The 22,700-nt window shown below is 45.3% G+C and overlaps 1 protein-coding gene across 1 annotated transcript; it reads right to left on the reverse strand.

Annotated features, from left to right (window-relative positions):
• Nucleotides 1-44: 44 nt before the first annotated feature.
• Nucleotides 45-21,401, reverse strand: LOC122541524 (zinc-binding protein A33-like). The gene is made up of 6 exons (XM_043678350.2): nt 21,001-21,401; nt 8,588-8,683; nt 6,441-6,674; nt 6,293-6,315; nt 1,649-1,761; nt 45-920 (listed from the first exon to the last, which is right to left on the reverse strand). The coding sequence occupies exons 1-6, from the start codon at nt 21,397-21,399 to the stop codon at nt 379-381; spliced, it is 1,407 nt and encodes a 468-aa protein (XP_043534285.2). The 5' UTR covers nt 21,400-21,401; the 3' UTR covers nt 45-378.
• Nucleotides 21,402-22,700: the final 1,299 nt, after the last annotated feature.

The raw sequence follows: 22,700 nt of genomic DNA on the forward strand, positions 1-22,700 counted from the left end.
ATTAAATGAACCAAAGCATGTACCGAAACCATGTGAAGCAGAGGTCAATGAGTAGGCACTGTTTAATGATAATGTTACTAGGCTTCTAAACCAGCTTAATCGCCCTTGACCTGGGTTCAAACCCTGCTATATCCATGAGTGGGATTTAAATACAATTAATGGAGTTGGGATATAAACCTTGTCTCAGTGTTAATGACCATGTAACTCTGATCAATCATTTTTTTTAAAAAAAGCCTCTGGCTATCCAAGCAAACCACTCCAGACGATTAAGAGCGAAAATTATGATGGAAAATGTTAAATTTAGCAGTGTTTTTTGGTGACCATGCCACAACTTGTAAATATTTTACTGTGTGAGAAGCTCCTAATCAAAGGAGGTGATCACAGCTCCAGATGAAACAGTTCTAAGGTTGGCGCTACAGATTGCTCATTGCAATTGATGCTAAAATACGGGTAAAGTTCCTCTGTGAACGTGTCACTGAACGTATAGATATGGGACATGTCCTCGGCATCATAGAATGACAGCTTCCCTCTCTCGTAATCAAGGTGCACGCCGACCGTTTCTAGATTAATGTCAGGACTGATGATCACTCTTTCTTTGTCGTAAGCAAAGTAATTTACCCCACATCCACGGGCTATAGTCCAATAGCCGTTCTCGGGCTTGGTTCCAACGCACACCTTCCTGTTGACGGACGCTGCGGCCACTCCGAGAAACCAGTCAGAGCCTTCGCTGACATTTACCTCCCAGTAATGAGTTCCGGAGGTTAAACCGGTCGAGGTGATAACACTAAGGTGGTTCGTAAATCTCTCAGGAGTTTCTGGCGGCTCTGATTGTATCTTGCAGTAAATCAGTTTACGTCCAAGATTTGATATGCGAAGGCGGGGATTGGCTGTTTTGGGGTCAAACCGAAGCGGACTCGGAACTGGAAGGGAATTAGATATAAGCAGCCAATTAACTTCTCTTTAGTTCACTGTAGCAAACATGGAATAGAGAGAGGAAAACACTTTGTTCTCATGCCTATCAGTGTTCATTATACATGTCCTGGCACAATTTTTTGGATGCAATTAGATTACTTACAGTGCAGAAACAGGCCCTTCGGCCCAACAAGTCCACACCGAACCTCCAAAGAGCAACCCACCTAGACCCATTCCCCTACATTTATCCTTACGCCTAACACTGTGTGCAATTTAGCACGGCCAATTCACCTAACCTGCACATCTTTGGACTGTGGGAGGAAACCGGAGCACCCGGAGGAAACCCACGCAGACACGGGGAGAATGTGCAAACTCCACACAGTCAGTCGCCTGAGGCGGGAATTGAACCCAGGTCCCTGGCGCTGTGAGGCAGCAGTGCTAACCACTGTGCCACCGTGCAGCCCATTGCTTCCTTGGTACCAAGGATTGAACACAGAAACCAGAAAAGCTGGCATAGTTCTCCTTAGATCAGAGGAAGTTAAGAAGTGGTTCAAAGCAGGTTTTAAATGATCAAACAGATTGTTGGAATCGATGGTCAGAGACTGTTTACACGGGCTTTACTCCTGCTCCTGTTATGTTCTGAACTAAGAAAGCTCCGAGTTAAATTGTGAATCACGTTCCAAACATAAGAAACACCATAATCAAGTACAAAGAAAAATGTTAATGATAAATTAACCTATTTTAATAACATTCTTCATCTGTTTCCACACTCCATAGAGTAGGGGACCATAAAATTCATCCAATTTGATGTCTGGTCTGTTCAGTACCGGATTGTAAATTGATTCAGACCTGTAACATGCAAACATAACGGAGTTGATTTCTTCAGAAAGGTATACTTTCTTGTGTTATTGTGTTTGTGGAATAATTTGGCAAAAGGGGATGCCAAAGTGGTGATGTACGTTGGGATCTAACCATCCCAGGTTTTCATCTCCTTAATAAAACAGCATGAAGAATTAAACAATTGAGGGGAATATGGAACTGGATTGATTGACAGTCTCTCAAAGCTACTGTGATTGACTGTATTCTCCACCCTGGATCAGTGGTGCTGGAAGAGCACAGCAATTCAGGCAGCATCCAACGAGCAGCGAAATCGACGTTTCGGGCAAAAGCCCTTCATCATGATTCCTGATGAAGGGCTTTTGCCCGAAACGTCGATTTCACTGCTCGTTGGATGCTGCCTGAATTGCTGTGCTCTTCCAGCACCACTGATCCAGAATCTGGTTTCCAGCATCTGCAGTCATTGTTTTTACCTTGTATTCTCCACCCTGCCCAGGCAGGAGCTGAACTCAATGATTCGGATTTTAATTAGCTTTAGTACCCTCCAGCTATCATACAGAAGGGAAACAGATTCTTCAGTCCACGCCATGTTCCCAAACTAAACTAGTCCCAATAGCCTGCACTTGGCCCACATTCCTCCAGACCTTTCCTCTTCATGTACTTATCCAAATGTCTTTTAAATGTTGCAACTATACCTGCATCCACCACGTTCGCTGGCTCTTCATTCCACACACAAAAAACACTCTGTGTAAAAAAGTTATTTTCAAATCTTTCTCCTCTCACCTTAAAAATATGCCCCCTAGTTTTGAACTTCCCTACCCTGTGGAAATGACCCACTTTATCTATACCCCTCATTATTATATAAACCTCAACTACATCAGCCCTCAACCTCCTATGCTCTGGTGAAAAAGATTGCAGTCTTTCCAGTCTGTTTTTACATCTCAAACACTCCATTCCTGGCAATGTCCTCGTAAATCTTTTCTGAACCCTCTTCAAGTTTAATAATATCCTTCCATAGCAGGCAACCAGAACTACATACAGTTCACCAGAAGAGGTCTCACCAACCTCAACATGACGTCCCAACTCCTCTACTCAAAGGTCTGAGCAATGAAGGCAAACATGCTTAACAACTTCATAACTGCCCTGTCCACTTGTGATGCAAACTTCAAAGAATTATGTACTTGAACCCCTAGGTTTCTCTGTTCTACAACACTACTCTATCAGTGTTAGAAATGTGGGTCCCTTGAAAGGACAAGCAGAATAGTGATTGAGATTCGGTAACGCTCATTGGATTTGTATTTAGGAGTTGGGTTCTGGGGCTCTTTAGTGGGCACAGTTGTAGCGTCCTTACATCTGAGCCAGGAGGGCTGGGTTCAAATCCCATCAGTTCCAGAGGTATGCAATAGCATGTTAATTAAAGAAAAGACTTGGGTTCTTCATTGCAATGCCCATCAGTATCCTTGAAGCCTTTAGAGGGAGGTGGGCACCGTCAAAGCTGCAGTATTATCCCCCCCCCAACGTTATTTTGACTCAGTTCCCTCCCTTTTACCCCCATTTCTTATTTTTTTTTATTGTTACATTTGTTTTTCATTAAGTGAATGGTTAGGTGGTGGGTTTCACAAAATTAAGAAAAAAAAGAGAATGGTTCTTTCCCAAGAAGGGAGAGGTGGAAACTGGTGTTTCTGCTAAACTACCGACTTACGATAAAAGGCCTTATAAATCTCTTGCTGCCTTAATATAACAGATGCACTTTGATCCGTTAAACAGGACAGCAAATGCTAAATAATCAGACTTCTTGATTAGGGTCCCTGCAGGAAATTAACATGGAAAGGAAATTCGGAGAATGGGACGAATGGAGAGAAAAAAATTCACCATCCCGTTTCATACATGTTCCAAGTTTCTCCGTCAACGTAGAGTAAGCAATTGACTTCAGGCAAATTGGGTAGCCGAACCTACCAAAAATATGGGAGCAAAAGAGTTGGCGAGAGAACAAAGTCAGGGGAGGCTTCTGGCACATGAGCAGTCTAAGGGATAAAACTAACTTTGGATGCTAGTGGAGAATGGATGATTCTGCATCTCAGCCCATTTTCTCCACCATTGACTTCAAAGTCCACAGGTGTAAATGTTGTTAATCAGTTACCGCTGTGGGTCTTGTCTTGAAAGGCAACACACCAAGCCCTTGGTATCAATGGGGCCTGGCAGGAGGCCAAACATTTCGAAACAAGGCATCTTGCATCCCCTGTAAGTTCATAGAGTCATAGAGATGTACAGCATGGAAACAGACCCATCGGTCCAACCCGTCCACGCTGACCAGATATCCCAACCCAATCGAGTGCCACCTGCCAACGCCCGGCCCATATCCCTCCAAACCCTTCCTATTCATATACCCATCCAAATGCCTCCTAAATGTTTCAATTGTACCAGCCTCCATCACCTCCTCTGGCAGCTCATGCCACCCTCTGTGTGAAAACGTTGCCCTTAGGTTTCTTTTATATCTTTCCCCTCTCACCCTAAACCTATGCCCTCTAGTTCTGGACTACCCAACCCCAGGGAAAAGACTTTACCTACTTACCCTATCCATGCCCCTCATAATTTTGTAAACCTCTATAAGATCACCTCTCAGTCTCTGACGCTCCAGGAAAAACAGTCCCAGCCTGTTCAGCCTCTCCCTGTAGCTCAAATCCTCCAACCCTGGCAACATCCTTGTAAATCTTTTCTGAACCCTTTCAAGTTTCACAACATCTTTCCCATAGGAAGGAGACCAGAATTGCGCACAATATTTTAGCAGTGGCCTAACCAATGTCCTGTACAGCCGCAATATGATCTCCCAACTCCTGTACTCAATACTCTGACCAATAAAGGAAAGCATACCAAACGCCTTCTTCACTATCTTATCTACCTGCGACTCCACTTTCAAGGAGCTATGAACCTGCACTCCAAGGTCTTTACAGGCAGAAAAAATTGAGAATTATTTGCGAGTTATATTAAAATACAAGTTTTGCGAAGATTTGTAGCTCATGGTGAGGTTCTGGGTGTAAGTTTGCTCGCTGAGCTGGAAGGTTGGTTTCCAGAGGTTGCATCACCATGCTAGGTAACACCATCAGTGAGCCTCCGGTGAAGCGCTGGTGTTATGTCCCACTTTCGATTCATGTGCTTAGGTTTCCATGGGTTGGTGATGTCACTTCCTGTTCTTTTTCTCAGAGGGAAATATTAAAATACACCTGGTCACGGCGAACCAGCTGATGCTGAAAGACGTTGATAAATTCTGATCGTTCAAAACAAACAAATTCAAAGAACAAATAGTTTCACAAACTCACCAATTAAACAGATCAAAGGTGATTGATAATAACAAGGTCCCTGACTGAACTCTTTAGGATAAAGAATGATAACTGTGAAAGAGATAAACACTCTGCATTAATACACTCCAGCAATGCAGTGAGTTGTACTGGTGCCTATTATTGGATTCAAGGAGGTATTATATAATTGTATATATTTAATGACATGCAGTTCTGAAATGTCATTATGTCATTGAATACAAGGACCACATTCAGCTTTATGTACAATACAGAGGACAGCAAGCAAGGCACTGACAAATCAGATGCTAAGAGGTTGCTTCTGCTGCTTAGACAGTCGAGGACCAGTGGGCATGTTCTCAGGATACAGGAAACAGATGGTTGTCAATTTTTGAATACTCCCCATCCAAAAACCCGAGTAGAATCAAACAGTCCTTCAAGTCTGCACTGCCAAACAGTTGAGTAAAGTCACCGTGGCCCCACTCTCCCATTAAAGACAAAACTTGATCTGAAGGTCACCATGCCTCAGGCAACTACAAAACCAATCCAGGGGCTGACAGGCAGCAGCCGAAACTGGAGTTTCTGCAGAAGATCAGTCAATGTGAACATAGGTGAAGGATAGTGATCGAATTCAGGAAGATAGACATAGGTAAGTTGGCGGAATGGGCAGGTAAGAGAGGGTAAAGTTTAATGCATAGGTGGCTCCTTTTGGTCAGAAGAATGAGGTGAGCCAATCTAAACTACAGAGTACAACTTAAAAGGACGAGCCCGTGTCAAAAGTGCAAAAGTGATTGAGGGTGTCGGAACAGGTTGTGAAACACTGGAATAAAGCATTGATCTTCTTATACTGCATGAAGTACAAAAGACAGGATGTTGTGATGAATCTTTATGGATCTTTGGTTTAACCTCAAGTAGGGTACGATGTCCAATTTCAATTGAACATAAGTTAAAGAAATTGGTTTCAGGATACAGGAAACAGATGGTTGTCAATTTTTGAATACTCCCCATCCAAAAACCCGAGTAGAATCAAACAGTCCTTCAAGTCTGCATCGTACTTTAACTGAATGTTTCCTCTTACCTGTCAGTGCAACATCAATTGGAAGGTGGATAACATGCACGGTTAGCTCATTTAGTTAATTACATCATTTTCTGAGGTCCTACGTGTGCCGTTAAGGCAAGAGATAGCTGGAAATGTAAATATAGCAGCTCTGACACAATGTATTCAACACAAAAGTATATAGTGTACATACCTTTGCTTAAGACTGGCAAATTCCTGAGAATGAAAAATAAAGATTGTTATTTTACAGCATCGTCTTTTTGTCAGTCACTGCACAACTTGTGGGAGACAAGTCCTGGGCTGTAAAGTTAAATTGTTGCAGACTCTGAAGACTAACGCACCTTCAGTAACTGGTTGCTGTCTTCTGAATTTACCATGGCTGACATATCTTGTAATATTGCTTCCACGTTGTCACGCTCTCTTGAAAGTATCAAGACATTACCCTCCAGCTGTTTCAGAATACATTCTTCTTTTTCTGTGAGGTTCTGTACGATTGCACGTTCCTTCATATTCAGAAACTCATGCAAGGTTTCAAATTTCACTGCAATATCTTCTCTTAGCCTTTCTGTCATGTCCTACAGAGAGTTGGTAAGAACGCATCAACATTTTCATGGATGCTGTTATGATGTCCATACGTACTGATCATTTTTAAAAAGAGATTTCAATTTCCACTCATTAGGTCCAGGAATGACCCATCAAGGCTTCACATTTTAAAACTTTTACTGTAACAAATGATTAAAATATGCTATTGGCTAAACCCCTGTTTTTTTGTAAGTGAGGTACTTTAAAGATAGAAAAAGGTGTTCGTATTTTATATTTCTCATCTGTTGCACTCTGCACTGAATTACAGTCCTTGTGGCAAATAGTTGACAGTTTCTAATATGTTCCTGTATCCCTATTTTACTGAGTGCCAATTTTGAGTGATCAGCCACAGGCATTTTCATTGGTTTTTGAAGAATTTCTCAAATCCCACTACCAACAGGAAAACCTGTTTCAATGACTTCTCTTCTGCCAGCAATGCCAAGTCAAATCTCCTGAAGTCCTGAGGTGGCTACTGGGTACATCTCGACAACTGATGACTGAATCCCTTACACATAGCCAGCAGTGATACTGTACAAAGTCACACGGTCTTTTCTCTCTACTGACTGTGCTGAATTTCTGCTGTTTGTCTGTGATATTCATTGTTTGGCCTGATCTCTCCATCCTTGGCAACACAAAATACATCCAGGTAGAACTTATAGTTAGCAGTCCTTTTTCCCAACTCCCTTCCATCTTAGATCTAGGTAGACAACATACACCACCTCTGTCTTCAACTCAAACTATAATAGCATCTGGGTGCTTGAGGAAACACAGTATCCATTGTAAATGTAGAGACTGGTGCCATTGCCACCAAATATCTCATTAAATACCTTATACCTTCCCCACAAAACAATCTATGGACCTGACCAAACCCCTCAAAATATATTCAGAAGATAGTCCTGATCCTAGTTTTTCTTTATTTTAAAGGTAAGTGTAAAATGTTGCAATTCGATTGGTCAAACTATTCCACGTTATTTTTACACTACAGTTAAAATACAGACAAAATAAAAAGTATTGGCTTAACTTACAACCCTATTGAAATGCTTAACAAACTAATAGGTATATTAACTAATACCCCAATTGACTGTTGCAAAATAGTAACATCCCATAAACATACTCTTGGCAAATTCAGTGAAATAGATTGTCTCACATGCAATTCACCAGTCCAGGAGAAAAACCATCAAGAGAAAACTCTCAGAGAGAGAGAGAGAGTAGCAGGGAAAGATGTACTACAGATTCCAAACCCAGCTTCAAGGACCCTAGCAACAACTGCTACTGAAAAACTAGAACTAAAAGTGCTAGTTCTATGTGAGCTTGATCCCCACCCAGTCAGGCTGCTTCTATTGTTTCAACCTTAGAAAAAGGCCTCACAAGCTGTTTACTTTATGGGTTTTGAAGCAGACCAATCGGCACCTTTCTTCATATAAAGTCCCAGAACAAAATACATCTCTTTAAGCCATAGTATCGTCACACTTTATGGCTCAAAAAATACAAAGTTGCAAAAAAGGCCACATAATCCCCTGCATTTGCCCTAAACTTAAAGCTACAATTAATGTCTCAATCATTAGTCCCTGTCGCTTAGCCCCACACCCGAAGTTGAATTTTACTTCCAGAGACTGGAGCTGAAATGTTCAGACAGTATTAAATCTGTCTCAGTTACACCGTCCTCAACCTCCCATTCATCCTCCTCACCATTCTGCAGTCCAATAGTCCATTCCATTGACTTTAAATGGAACTGAATACTTGGCGAGGGGCATAACAATAAGTCCCAACTTAAACCTCTGCCCCGCATCAATTTCCAGTTTTCGTTATCCTCTCCATGTCAAAGAAGTGTCAGAAAACAGTCACACGGCACAATGGGAAATAACTTACCAGGCACAACATTCAAATGCACTGTTCAGAAACTCACCAATAGTTGTGTGATGTCTTGCCCCTGTGACGTGTGCATTGTGGTATACTTTTTAAACACCTCTTCCAACGATGCAATTTCACATTTCAGTATATCCTTTAAAATACACAAGTCAGAACAAATAGTCAAAGGATTTCTTCCTATTCACAAGTTGGTAATTGGGCACCACTCATGGACATGGAATGTTGCTGGGGGTTCAATCACAAACATAGGAACTAGGAGCAGGAGTAGGCCATTCAGCCCATCGTGCGTGCTCTGCCATTTAATACTATCGTGGCTGACCTCATCCCAATGTCACTGCCTGTTTCCTTTTTGCTCTTTATAATCTTTCAACCCATGACTAATTAAAAATCTGTCTACCTCCTCCTGAAATTTATGCAATGTCCTGGACTCCACCGCATTCTTGGGTAGTCAATTGCACAGACTCACAAATCTTTTAGAGAAGTAATTTTCTCCTCATCTCGGTTTTAGAACTGCTACCCAGTATCCTAAAACCATGACGTCTCATGCTAGATTGCCCCATATGGGGAAACATCCTCTCTATGTCGACTTTGCAAATCCCCTCTAGCACCTTCTGTACCTCATTAGATCTCCCCTCAGCATCCTAAACACCAGTGAGTGTAGGCCTAAACTGCTCAATCTCTCTTCGTATGATGAACCTCTCATCTCAGGAACCTCTAATCTAGTGAACCTCCTCTGAACTGCCTCCAATACATTTACATCTCTCCTCAGGTACCAGGACCAAAGCTATACACAATACTCCAGCTGCAGTCTCGCTAATGCTTCTACAGTTGTTGCAATACCTCCCTACTTTTATACTCCATTCCTTTAGCAATAACTGTCAACATTCTATTTATCTTCCTTTTCTCTTGCGGAGCTGGAAGGTTGGAACTGGAGTAAGGGGGAAATGCAAAAACCCGCGCCCACACCTCCCCCCTCACCTCCATCCAAGGCCCCAAAGAAGCCTTCCATATCCATCAAAGTTTTACCTGCACATCCACCAATATCATTTATTGTATCCATTGCTCCCGATGCGGTCTCATCTACATTGGGGAGACTGGACGCCTCCGCGCAGAGCGCTTTAGGGAACATCTCCAGGACACCCGCACCAACCAACCCTAACGTCCCATGGCTGAACATTTCAACTCCTCCTCCCACTCTGCTGAGGACATGCAGGTCCTGGGCCTCCTCCATTGCCACTCCCTCACCACCCGACGCCTGGAGGAAGAACGCCCCACCTTCCGCCTCAGGACCCTCCAACCCCAGGGCATCAACGTGGACTTCACCAGTTTCCTCATTTCCCCCTTGCCTGACCTTATCCCAGTTCCAACCTTCCAGCTCAGCGCTGTCCCACCTGTCAATCTACTCCGCCCTCCCCCCTGACCTATCACCTTTACCCCCACCTCCATTCACTTATTGCACTCTCAGAAACCTTCTCCCCAACACCACCACCCCCTCCCCTCTCATTTATCTCTCCACCCCCGAGGCTCCCAGCCTCACTCCTGATGAAGGGCTCCGGCCAGAAACACCGATTTTTCTGCTACTCGGATGCTGCCTGATCTGCTGTGCTTTTCCAACAAACACTCTCAACTCGGTTAGATATCTGGTCGGCATGGACGAGTTGGACTGTAGGGTCTGTTTCCATGCTGTACTTTTCGATTGCCCTGTGACTCTAACTGCCTCAATTAGATCTCCTCTCATCCTTCTAAACTGCTCGATCTCCCTTTATACGACAAACCCCTCATCTCGAGGATCAACCCAGTGATTCAACTACATCGCTCCCCAAGCAAGGAAACCAAGGGACGCGGTGAGATCAGATCGAGGGAAGGTGTTCCCAATGGTGGGGGGGGGATGGGGGAGCAAAGGTCAAGATTGAAGAGGACACAGATTTAATCAATTCAAAAATGACCATTCATAGTCCCAGAGAATGCTCTCTCATTAGAGTGAGACAGGTTGCTGGTGGTGGTTTCACCTGACGGGCACCACAACTCAGGAGTGTCTGGGAAGGTAGGCCTTTCATTGTAATCCCAGCTGGTGTGGGAACTGAACCTCCCGCGGTTCATATTACTGCATCAAGCTAACCAGCCGAGTGAGTGCACAGAAACAGACAAGGCCATGCCCCACTCCGCTCACCTATCCCCCTTCACCATCACACAGGGCATGAACCAAGTCCCACACCAAGCCGGTCCCGCCATCCTGACTTGGAAACATATCGCCCTTCCAGGGTCAAAATCCTGGGAATTCCCTCCCTAAAGGGAAGTGGGTGTAGCGCCTACAGCCCATGGACTGCAAGACCACTACTTTCTCCAGGGGCAACTGGGGACGGGCAATAAATTTGACCCGGCCAGTGACACCCAAGGACCAGTGGACAAGGAACTGAAGGTTATTCACAAAACTAGGAGAAGAAGTTCCAGAGTTCTCCACCCTCCCCAGACACTCACACACACACACTCACTCTCACGGACACACACACCCACGCACACTCACACTCTCACACACATTCACTCACTCACACACACACAAACTCACTCACTCACACACACACATTCACTCACTCACACGCACACAAACTCACTCACTCACACGCACACAAACTCACACACACACGCACACAAACTCACACACACACACACACAAACTCACACACACACACAAACTCACACACACACACACACAAACTCAGTCACACACACACGCACACAAACTCAGTCACACACACACGCACACAAACTCAGTCACACACACAAACTCACTCACACACTCACTCACACACTCACTCACACACTCACTCACACACTCACTCACACACTCACACACACACTCACACACTCACTCACACAAACTCACTCACACACACAAACTCACTCACACACACACACACAAACTCACTCACACACACAAACTCACTCACACACACACACACAAACTCACTCACACACACACACACAAACTCACTCACACACACACACACAAACTCACTCACACACACACACAAACTCACTCACACACACAAACTTACTCACACACACACACACACACAAACTCACTCACACACACACACACAAACTCACTCACACACACAAACTCACTCACACACACAAACTCACTCACACACACACACAAACTCACTCACACACACACACACAAACTCACTCACACACACAAACTCACTCACACACACAAACTCACTCACGCACACAAACTCACTCACACACACACACAAACTCACTCACGCACACAAACTCACTCACGCACACAAACTCACTCACACACACGCACACAAACTCACTCACACACACAAACTCACTCACACACACAAACTCACTCACACACACAAACTCACTCACACACACACACTCACACACACACACACACTCACACACACAAACTCACTCACACACACACAAACTCACTCACACGCACACAAACTCACACGCACACAAACTCACACGCACACAAACTCACACGCACACAAACTCAGTCACACACTCACGCACACAAACTCACTCACACGCACACAAACTCAGTCACACACTCACGCACACAAACTCACTCACACACACACTCACTCACACACACAAACTCACTCACACACACAAACTCACTCACACACACAAACTCACTCACACACACACACACACAAACTCACACACACACACAAACTCACACACACACACAAACTCACACACACACACAAACTCACACACACACACAAACTCACACACACACAAACTCTCACACACACACACACACACACAAACTCACTCACACACACACATTCACTCACACGCAAACAAACTCACTCACACACACAAACTCACTCACACACACACACACAAACTCACTCACACACACGCACACACAAACTCACACACACGCACACAAACTCAGTCACACACACAAACTCACTCACACACACACAAACTCACACGCACACAAACTCACACGCACACAAACTCACACGCACACAAACTCACTCACACACACAAACTCAGTCACACACCCACACACACAAACTCACTCACACGCACACAAACTCACACGCACACAAACTCAGTCACACACTCACGCACACAAACTCACTCACACACACACTCACTCACACACACAAACTCACTCACACACACAAACTCACTCACACACACACACACACACAACCTCACTCACACACACACAAACTCACTCACACACACACAAACTCACTCACACACACACAAACTCACTCACACACACACACAAACTCACTCACACACACACACACACAAACTCACTCACACACACACAAACTCACTCACACACACACACAAACTCACTCACACACACACTCACTCACACACACACACTCACTCACACACACACTCACTCACACACACACACACTCACTCACACACACACACTCACTCACACACACACACTCACACTCACTCACACGCACACAAACTCACACGCACACAAACTCAGTCACACACACACTGTGGTGTAAAATTCCAAGCAGTGGAATGTGGTGAAACGGTTAAAAATTATGTCCCAATACATGTGTGAATCTAACCGGAATGGAGGTGTTGCTTAGTCCCGTGTGAATCTTATTACACACCTCCCCGTGTGAATCTTCTTATCTGTATGTAACCAGAATGGAATGTGTTTTTTAGCCTTGCTCTGCTGTTCACATGAATGTTTATATCTGGAAAAGAGTATATCAGCTGGAAAAGTCTCCAGTTCGGTGAGTCTGCTCCGGGGTTACGTTTAACCGCCGAGCGTGGGTTGTTGGCAACCGCTCTACGAGAACTGACGGCTCCCAGTTCCGGTAACATGTAGAGTGAGTATAAGCCAGACCCGTTGTGGCGACGCTGCGGGGAATAAAATGCCCATATTCTAGCAGACTCGCCTCTTGGTCGTTTGTTCTGTGTCAGACTACTCTCCTACGAACCTGACCTTGAGAATTTTTAAAAACATTTGGCGTAGTCGGCAGGATCAATCGCAATTGAGGAGAGATTTTGATACAGAACAATGTTTTGGAAAAAGACTAAGAAACCAGAAGAACAAACTGTGGAGGTCCCGACCGTCCCGGGATGGCATGGATGTGGGCATGTACGTGGCAGTTTGTTTGAGAGAGGATCCCAGTCCTGCCGAAGAACCCCTTGCCTGGGGTACAGCGGAGGATGTGGGCATGTAAGCGGAGTTAACAGAATTGAATGGGATTGAACTGAACTGAACTGAGTGGAACTGAAGTGAATCAAATTGAACGGAACAAAATGGAACTGAGCTAAATTGAATTGAAATGGACGGAACTGAATTGAACACAATTGAATTGAACTGAACAGACCTGAACTGAGCTGAATTGAACTACACTGAATTGACTGAACTGAAATTAACTGAAACGAATTGAACTGAATTAAGTATAATGTAACACATGTATTGGGCCAAGCAGTGGAATGTGGTGTAAAATTCCAAGCAGTGGAATGTGGTGAAACGGTTAAAAATTATGTCCCAATACATGTGTGAATCTAACCGGAATGGAGGTGTTGCTTAGTCCCGTGTGAATCTTATTACACACCTCCCCGTGTGAATCTTCTTATCTGTATGTAACCAGAATGGAATGTGTTTTTTAGCCTTGCTCTGCTGTTCACATGAATGTTTATATCTGGAAAAGAGTATATCAGCTGGAAAAGTCTCCAGTTCGGTGAGTCTGCTCCGGGGTTACGTTTAACCGCCGAGCGTGGGTTGTTGGCAACCGCTCTACGAGAACTGACGGCTCCCAGTTCCGGTAACATGTAGAGTGAGTATAAGCCAGACCCGTTGTGGCGACGCTGCGGGGAATAAAATGCCCATATTCTAGCAGACTCGCCTCTTGGTCGTTTGTTCTGTGTCAGACTACTCTCCTACGAACCTGACCTTGAGAATTTTTTAAAACACACACGCACACAAACTCACTCACACACACAAACTCACTCACACACACAAACTCACTCACACACACACACACAAACTCACTCACACACACACACACAAACTCAGTCACACACACACACAAACTCAGTCACACACACACACAAACTCACACACACACACACAAACTCACACGCACACAAACTCACACGCACACAAACTCACACGCACACAAACTCACTCACACACACAAACTCAGTCACACACTCACGCACACAAACTCACTCACACGCACACAAACTCACACGCACACAAACTCAGTCACACACACACTCACTCACACACACACTCACTCACACACACAAACTCACTCACACACACAAACTCACTCACACACACACTCACTCACACACACAAACTCACTCACACACACACACACAACCTCACTCACACACACACACACAACCTCACTCACACACACAAACTCACTCACACACACACACAAACTCACTCACACACACACACACACAAACTCACTCACACACGCACACAAACTCACACGCACACAAACTCAGTCACACACACACGCACACAAACTCAGTCACACACACAAACTCACACACACACACACAAACTCACTCACACACACACAAACTCACTCACACACACACAAACTCACTCACACACTCACTCACACACACACACACACACACTCACACACATACACACACACACACACACACACACACACACTCACACACACACACACAAACTCAGTCACACACACACGCACACAAACTCAGTCACACACACAAACTCACTCACACACACACACACACAAACTCACTCACACACACACACACTCATACACTCACACACACAAACTCACTCACACACACACACAAACTCACTCACACACACAAACTCACTCACACACACACACAAACTCACTCACACACACACACAAACTCACTCACACACACACACAAACTCACTCACACACACACACAAACTCACACGCACACAAACTCACACGCACACAAACTCACACGCACACAAACTCAGTCACACACACACGCACACAAACTCAGTCACACACACAAACTCAGTCACACACACACGCACACAAACTCAGTCACACACAAACTCACACACACACACACAAACTCACACACACACACAAACTCACTCACACACACACACAAACTCACTCACACACACACACAAACTCACACGCACACGCACACAAACTCACACGCACACAAACTCACACACACACACAAACTCACTCACACACACAAACTCACTCACACACACAAACTCACTCACACACACAAACTCACTCACACACACACACACACAAACTCACTCACACACACAAACTCACTCACACACACAAACTCACTCACACACACACACAAACTCACTCACACACACACACACAAACTCACTCACACACACACACACAAACTCACTCACACACACAAACTCACTCACACACACACAAACTCACTCACACACACACACACACAAACTCACTCACACACACACTCACTCACACACACACACTCACTCACACACACACACTCACTCACACACACACTCACACTCACTCACACGCACACAAACTCACACGCACACAAACTCACACGCACACAAACTCAGTCACACACACACTGTGGTGTAAAATTCCAAGCAGTGGAATGTGGTGAAACGGTTAAAAATTATGTCCCAATACATGTGTGAATCTAACCGGAATGGAGGTGTTGCTTAGTCCCGTGTGAATCTTATTACACACCTCCCCGTGTGAATCTTCTTATCTGTATGTAACCAGAATGGAATGTGTTTTTTAGCCTTGCTCTGCTGTTCACATGAATGTTTATATCTGGAAAAGAGTATATCAGCTGGAAAAGTCTCCAGTTCGGTGAGTCTGCTCCGGGGTTACGTTTAACCGCCGAGCGTGGGTTGTTGGCAACCGCTCTACGAGAACTGACGGCTCCCAGTTCCAGTAACATGTAGAGTGAGTATAAGCCAGACCCGTTGTGGCGACGCTGCGGGGAATAAAATGCCCATATTCTAGCAGACTCGCCTCTTGGTCGTTTGTTCTGTGTCAGACTACTCTCCTACGAACCTGACCTTGAGAATTTTTTAAAACATTTGGCGTAGTCGGCAGGATCAATCGCAATTGAGGAGAGATTTTGATACAGAACAATGTTTTGGAAAAAGACTAAGAAACCAGAAGAACAAACTGTGGAGGTCCCGACCGTCCCGGGATGGCATGGATGTGGGCATGTACGTGGCAGTTTGTTTGAGAGAGGATCCCAGTCCTGCCGAAGAACCCCTTGCCTGGGGTACAGCGGAGGATGTGGGCATGTAAGCGGAGTTAACAGAATTGAATGGGATTGAACTGAACTGAACTGAGTGGAACTGAAGTGAATCAAATTGAACGGAACAAAATGGAACTGAGCTAAATTGAATTGAAATGGACGGAACTGAATTGAACACAATTGAATTGAACTGAACAGACCTGAACTGAGCTGAATTGAACTACACTGAATTGACTGAACTGAAATTAACTGAAACGAATTGAACTGAATTAAGTATAATGTAACACATGTATTGGGCCAAGCAGTGGAATGTGGTGTAAAATTCCAAGCAGTGGAATGTGGTGAAACGGTTAAAAATTATGTCCCAATACATGTGTGAATCTAACCGGAATGGAGGTGTTGCTTAGTCCCGTGTGAATCTTATTACACACCTCCCCGTGTGAATCTTCTTATCTGTATGTAACCAGAATGGAATGTGTTTTTTAGCCTTGCTCTGCTGTTCACATGAATGTTTATATCTGGAAAAGAGTATATCAGCTGGAAAAGTCTCCAGTTCGGTGAGTCTGCTCCGGGGTTACGTTTAACCGCCGAGCGTGGGTTGTTGGCAACCGCTCTACGAGAACTGACGGCTCCCAGTTCCGGTAACATGTAGAGTGAGTATAAGCCAGACCCGTTGTGGCGACGCTGCGGGGAATAAAATGCCCATATTCTAACAGACTCGCCTCTTGGTCGTTTGTTCTGTGTCAGACTACTCTCCTACGAACCTGACCTTGAGAATTTTTTAAAACACACACGCACACAAACTCACTCACACACACAAACTCACTCACACACACAAACTCACTCACACACACACACACAAACTCAGTCACACACACACACAAACTCAGTCACACACACACACAAACTCACACACACACACACAAACTCACACAAACTCACACGCACACAAACTCACTCACACACACAAACTCAGTCACACACTCACGCACACAAACTCACTCACACGCACACAAACTCACACGCACACAAACTCAGTCACACACACACTCACTCACACACACACTCACTCACACACACAAACTCACTCACACACACAAACTCACTCACACACACAAACTCACTCACACACACAAACTCACTCACACACACACTCACTCACACACACAAACTCACTCACACACACACACACAACCTCACTCACACACACACACACAACCTCACTCACACACACAAACTCACTCACACACACACACAAACTCACTCACACACACACACAAACTCACACGCACATAAACTCAGTCACACACACACGCACACAAACTCAGTCACACACACAAACTCACACACACACACACAAACTCACACACACACACACAAACTCACACACACACACACAAACTCACACACACACACACAAACTCACTCACACACATACACACACACACACACACACACACACACACACACACACACAAACTCAGTCACACACACACGCACACAAACTCAGTCACACACACAAACTCACTCACACACACACACACACAAACTCACTCACACACACAAACTCACTCACACACACACACACAAACTCACTCACACACACAAACTCACTCACACACACAAACTCACTCACACACACAAACTCACTCACACACACACACAAACTCACACACACACAAACTCACACGCACACAAACTCACACGCACACAAACTCAGTCACACACACACGCACACAAACTCAGTCACACACACAAACTCAGTCACACACACACGCACACAAACTCAGTCACACACAAACTCACACACACACACACAAACTCACACACACACACAAACTCACTCACACACACACACAAACTCACTCACACACACACACAAACTCACTCACACACACACACAAACTCTCACACGCACACAAACTCAGTCACACACACACGCACACAAACTCAGTCACACACACAAACTCAGTCACACACACACGCACACAAACTCACTCACACACACAAACTCACTCACACACGCACACAAACTCACTCACACACGCACACAAACTCACACGCACACAAACTCACTCACACACACACACACACAAACTCACTCACACACACAAACTCACTCACACACACAAACTCACTCACACACACAAACTCACTCACACACACACACACACAAACTCAGTCACACACACAAACTCACTCACACACACACACACAAACTCACTCACTCACACACACACACAAACTCACTCACACACAAACTCACACACACACACAAACTCACATACACACACAAACTCACACGCACGCACACAAACTCAGTCACACACACGCACACAAACTCACTCACACACACAAACTCACTCACACACACAAACTCACTCACACACACACACACACAAACTCACTCACACACACACACAAACTCACACACACACACACAAACTCACACGCACACAAACTCACACGCACACAAACTCAGTCACACACACGCACACAAACTCAGTCACACACACAAACTCACTCACACACACACACACAAACTCACTCACACACACACACAAACTCACTCACACACAAACTCACACACACACACAAACTCACATACACACACAAACTCACACGCACGCACACAAACTCAGTCACACACACGCACACAAACTCACTCACACACACAAACTCACACACACACACAAACTCACTCACACACAAACTCACACGCACGCACACAAACTCAGTCACACACACGCACACAAACTCACTCACACACACAAACTCACTCACACACATGCACACACAAACTCACACACACACACAAACTCACTCACACACACAAACTCACTCACACACACAAACTCACACACACACACAAACTCACTCACACACACACAAACTCACACACACACACACAAACTCACTCACACACACACGCACACACAAACTCACACACACACAAACTCACACACACACAAACTCACTCACACACACAAACTCACACACACACACACAAACTCACACACACACACACACACAAACTCACACACACACACAAACTCACACACACACACACACGCACACACAAACTCACACACACACAAACTCACACACACACACAAACTCACTCACACACACACGCACACACACAAACTCACTCACACACACACAAACTCACTCACACACACACACAAACTCACTCACACACACACACAAACTCACACACACACACACACAAACTCACACACACACACACACACACACACACACACACAAACTCACACACACACACAAACTCACACACACACACAAACTCACACACACACACACACACACACAAACTCACACACACACACACGCACACACACAAACTCACACACACAAACTCACTCACACACACACAAACTCACTCACACACAAACTCACTCACACACACACAAACTCACTCACACACACACACACACAAACTCACACACACACACACACAAACTCACTCACACACACACGCACACACAAACTCACACACACACAAACTCACACACACACACACAAACTCACTCACACACACACGCACACACACAAACTCACTCACACACACACAAACTCACTCACACACACACACAAACTCACACACACACACAAACTCACACACACACACAAACTCACACACACACACAAACTCACACACACACACACACACACACACAAACTCACACACACACACACACACACAAACTCACACACACACACACGCACACACACAAACTCACTCACACACAAACTCACTCACACACACACAAACTCACTCACACACACACAAACTCACTCACACACACACACACAAACTCACACACACACACAAACTCACACACAAACTCACACACACACACGCACACACACAAACTCACTCACACACAAACTCACTCACACACACACAAACTCACACACACACAAACTCACACACAAACTCACACACACACACAAACTCACACACACACAAACTCACACACACACACAAACTCACACACACACACAAACTCACACACACACACAAACTCACACACAAACACACTCACACACAAACTCACTCACTCACACACACACACACTCTAGACACCACCACCCCACCAGGGGGTGAGGACCAAGCTGGTGTGTACCATGTGGTGTACCCAGACTGGTTAAAGGACCGGCGCTGCCTGGTGTTACCTTGCACTCCTTATACGCTTCGTCTTTCAGGACGCAGTCGTGGCCCTTGTGATCCTGGCAGAGTGCACAGACCAAGCAGACGAGCCGCTTGTCGTCCCGGCAGAAGAGCTCCAGGGCTTTCCCATGTTCCTCACAGTGCAGGCTGCCCTCCTGCCCCCCGCCGCTGAGCCGCAGGCCCAACACTCCGGCTATCACGTTGGCCAGCTGCCGGTTGCAGTAGAACGAGTCTCGGTCGAACTCCGCTCGGCAGAGGGGACAGCTCAGTGCCCCCCCAGACTCCCCGATGTACCTCTCGATGCAGTCTTTGCAGAAGTTGTGCCCGCACCTCAGCAGCACCGGGTCTCGGTAGACCTCCAGGCAAACTGGACAAGACAAATCTACCTCCAAGTTAGTAGCCATTCCTTGCTTCCCGGACCGTCCCCGGGTTTTGGAGGCAATTTAAGGCTGATGCCTTTCTTCCGGTTGCTTCAGAAGGATTATCCCTGGCGAGGCGCCTTCCTTAGCTCAGTAACTCAAGGTCGTAAATGTTAAAGTTCAATGTGTGTGTTTTCCGAAGCCTCACCTTTGAGCTTTTGGGACGCTGTGTTTTTTTTTAAAAAAATGGTTTTCAGGGGCTCATTTTAAGAAGCTAATATCAATACACCGTGCATAGTGAAAGAAAGACGCGTTTTGTCGAAGGCTTGCAGCTTGCACGCATCAGGACTGTCCACAAGAATGCCAATTCAGGGGCAACACCAATTTTCGTACGATGCTCCCACAGTGAGTACTCATGCTGAGTCTTGTGAGGAAGATGTAATGTGTGTTCGAGAGGATTTGGACGGGGTAAGTATAAAAAAAAACCCCAACAGTGTGGAAACAGGCCATTCAGCCCAACTGGTCCACACCCTCTGAAGAGCATTCCGCCCAGATCCTTCCTCCAAGAGCAGGGAGGCTGAGTGGTTAGCACTGCTGCCTCACAGCACCCAGGTTCAATTCCAGCTTTGGGTGATTGTGTGGAGATTGCACATTCTCCTTGTCTCTATGTGGGTTTCATCCAGGTGTTCTGATTGTCCATAGTGTTCAGGGATGTGTTGGTTAGGTGCATTAATCAGGGGAAATGTCAAGTAATAGGGTAGGGGAATGGGTCTGGGTGGATTACTCTGGAGAGTCAGTATGGACTTGTTGGGCCAAATGGCCTGTTTCCACACTGTGGTGATTCTATGAACCCTATATTTCCCATGGCTAACCCACTTTGCCTGCACACTATGGGTAATTTAGCATGGCTCGCACGCCTTCTGACTATGGGAGGAAACACACAGAGAGAATGTGCAAACTCCACACAGACACCACCCAGTGGTGGAATTGAGCCACCATGCAAGACCATGGCAGAAAGAATATGGTGGGGAAAAATGTGAATTTATCCATTTCAGCAAGAAGAACAAATGCAAGGAGTAGTTCACAAATGGTGAGAGGTCGGAAATTGCAGATGTATAAAAGGGCCAAGGTGTCCTCTTTGACAGGTTAGTATGAGGGTCCAGCAAGCATTTAGGAATGCAGATGGCATCTTCATCTTTAATGCAAGATGATTGGAGCACAGGAGGAGTAAAGTCTTGCTTTAATTATATAAGATCTCAATCACACCACACTTGGAGTACTGCGTGCAGTTTTGGTCTCTTTACCTCTGAAGAATATTATTGCCATATAGGGAGTGCAATAAAGGT

Source organism: Chiloscyllium plagiosum, unplaced genomic scaffold (genome assembly GCF_037043375.1).
Source record: "Chiloscyllium plagiosum isolate Xiang-an unplaced genomic scaffold, Cpla_swu_hap1 HiC_scaffold_35, whole genome shotgun sequence".
In the NCBI taxonomy this organism is placed as follows: Eukaryota; Metazoa; Chordata; class Chondrichthyes; order Orectolobiformes; family Hemiscylliidae; genus Chiloscyllium; species Chiloscyllium plagiosum.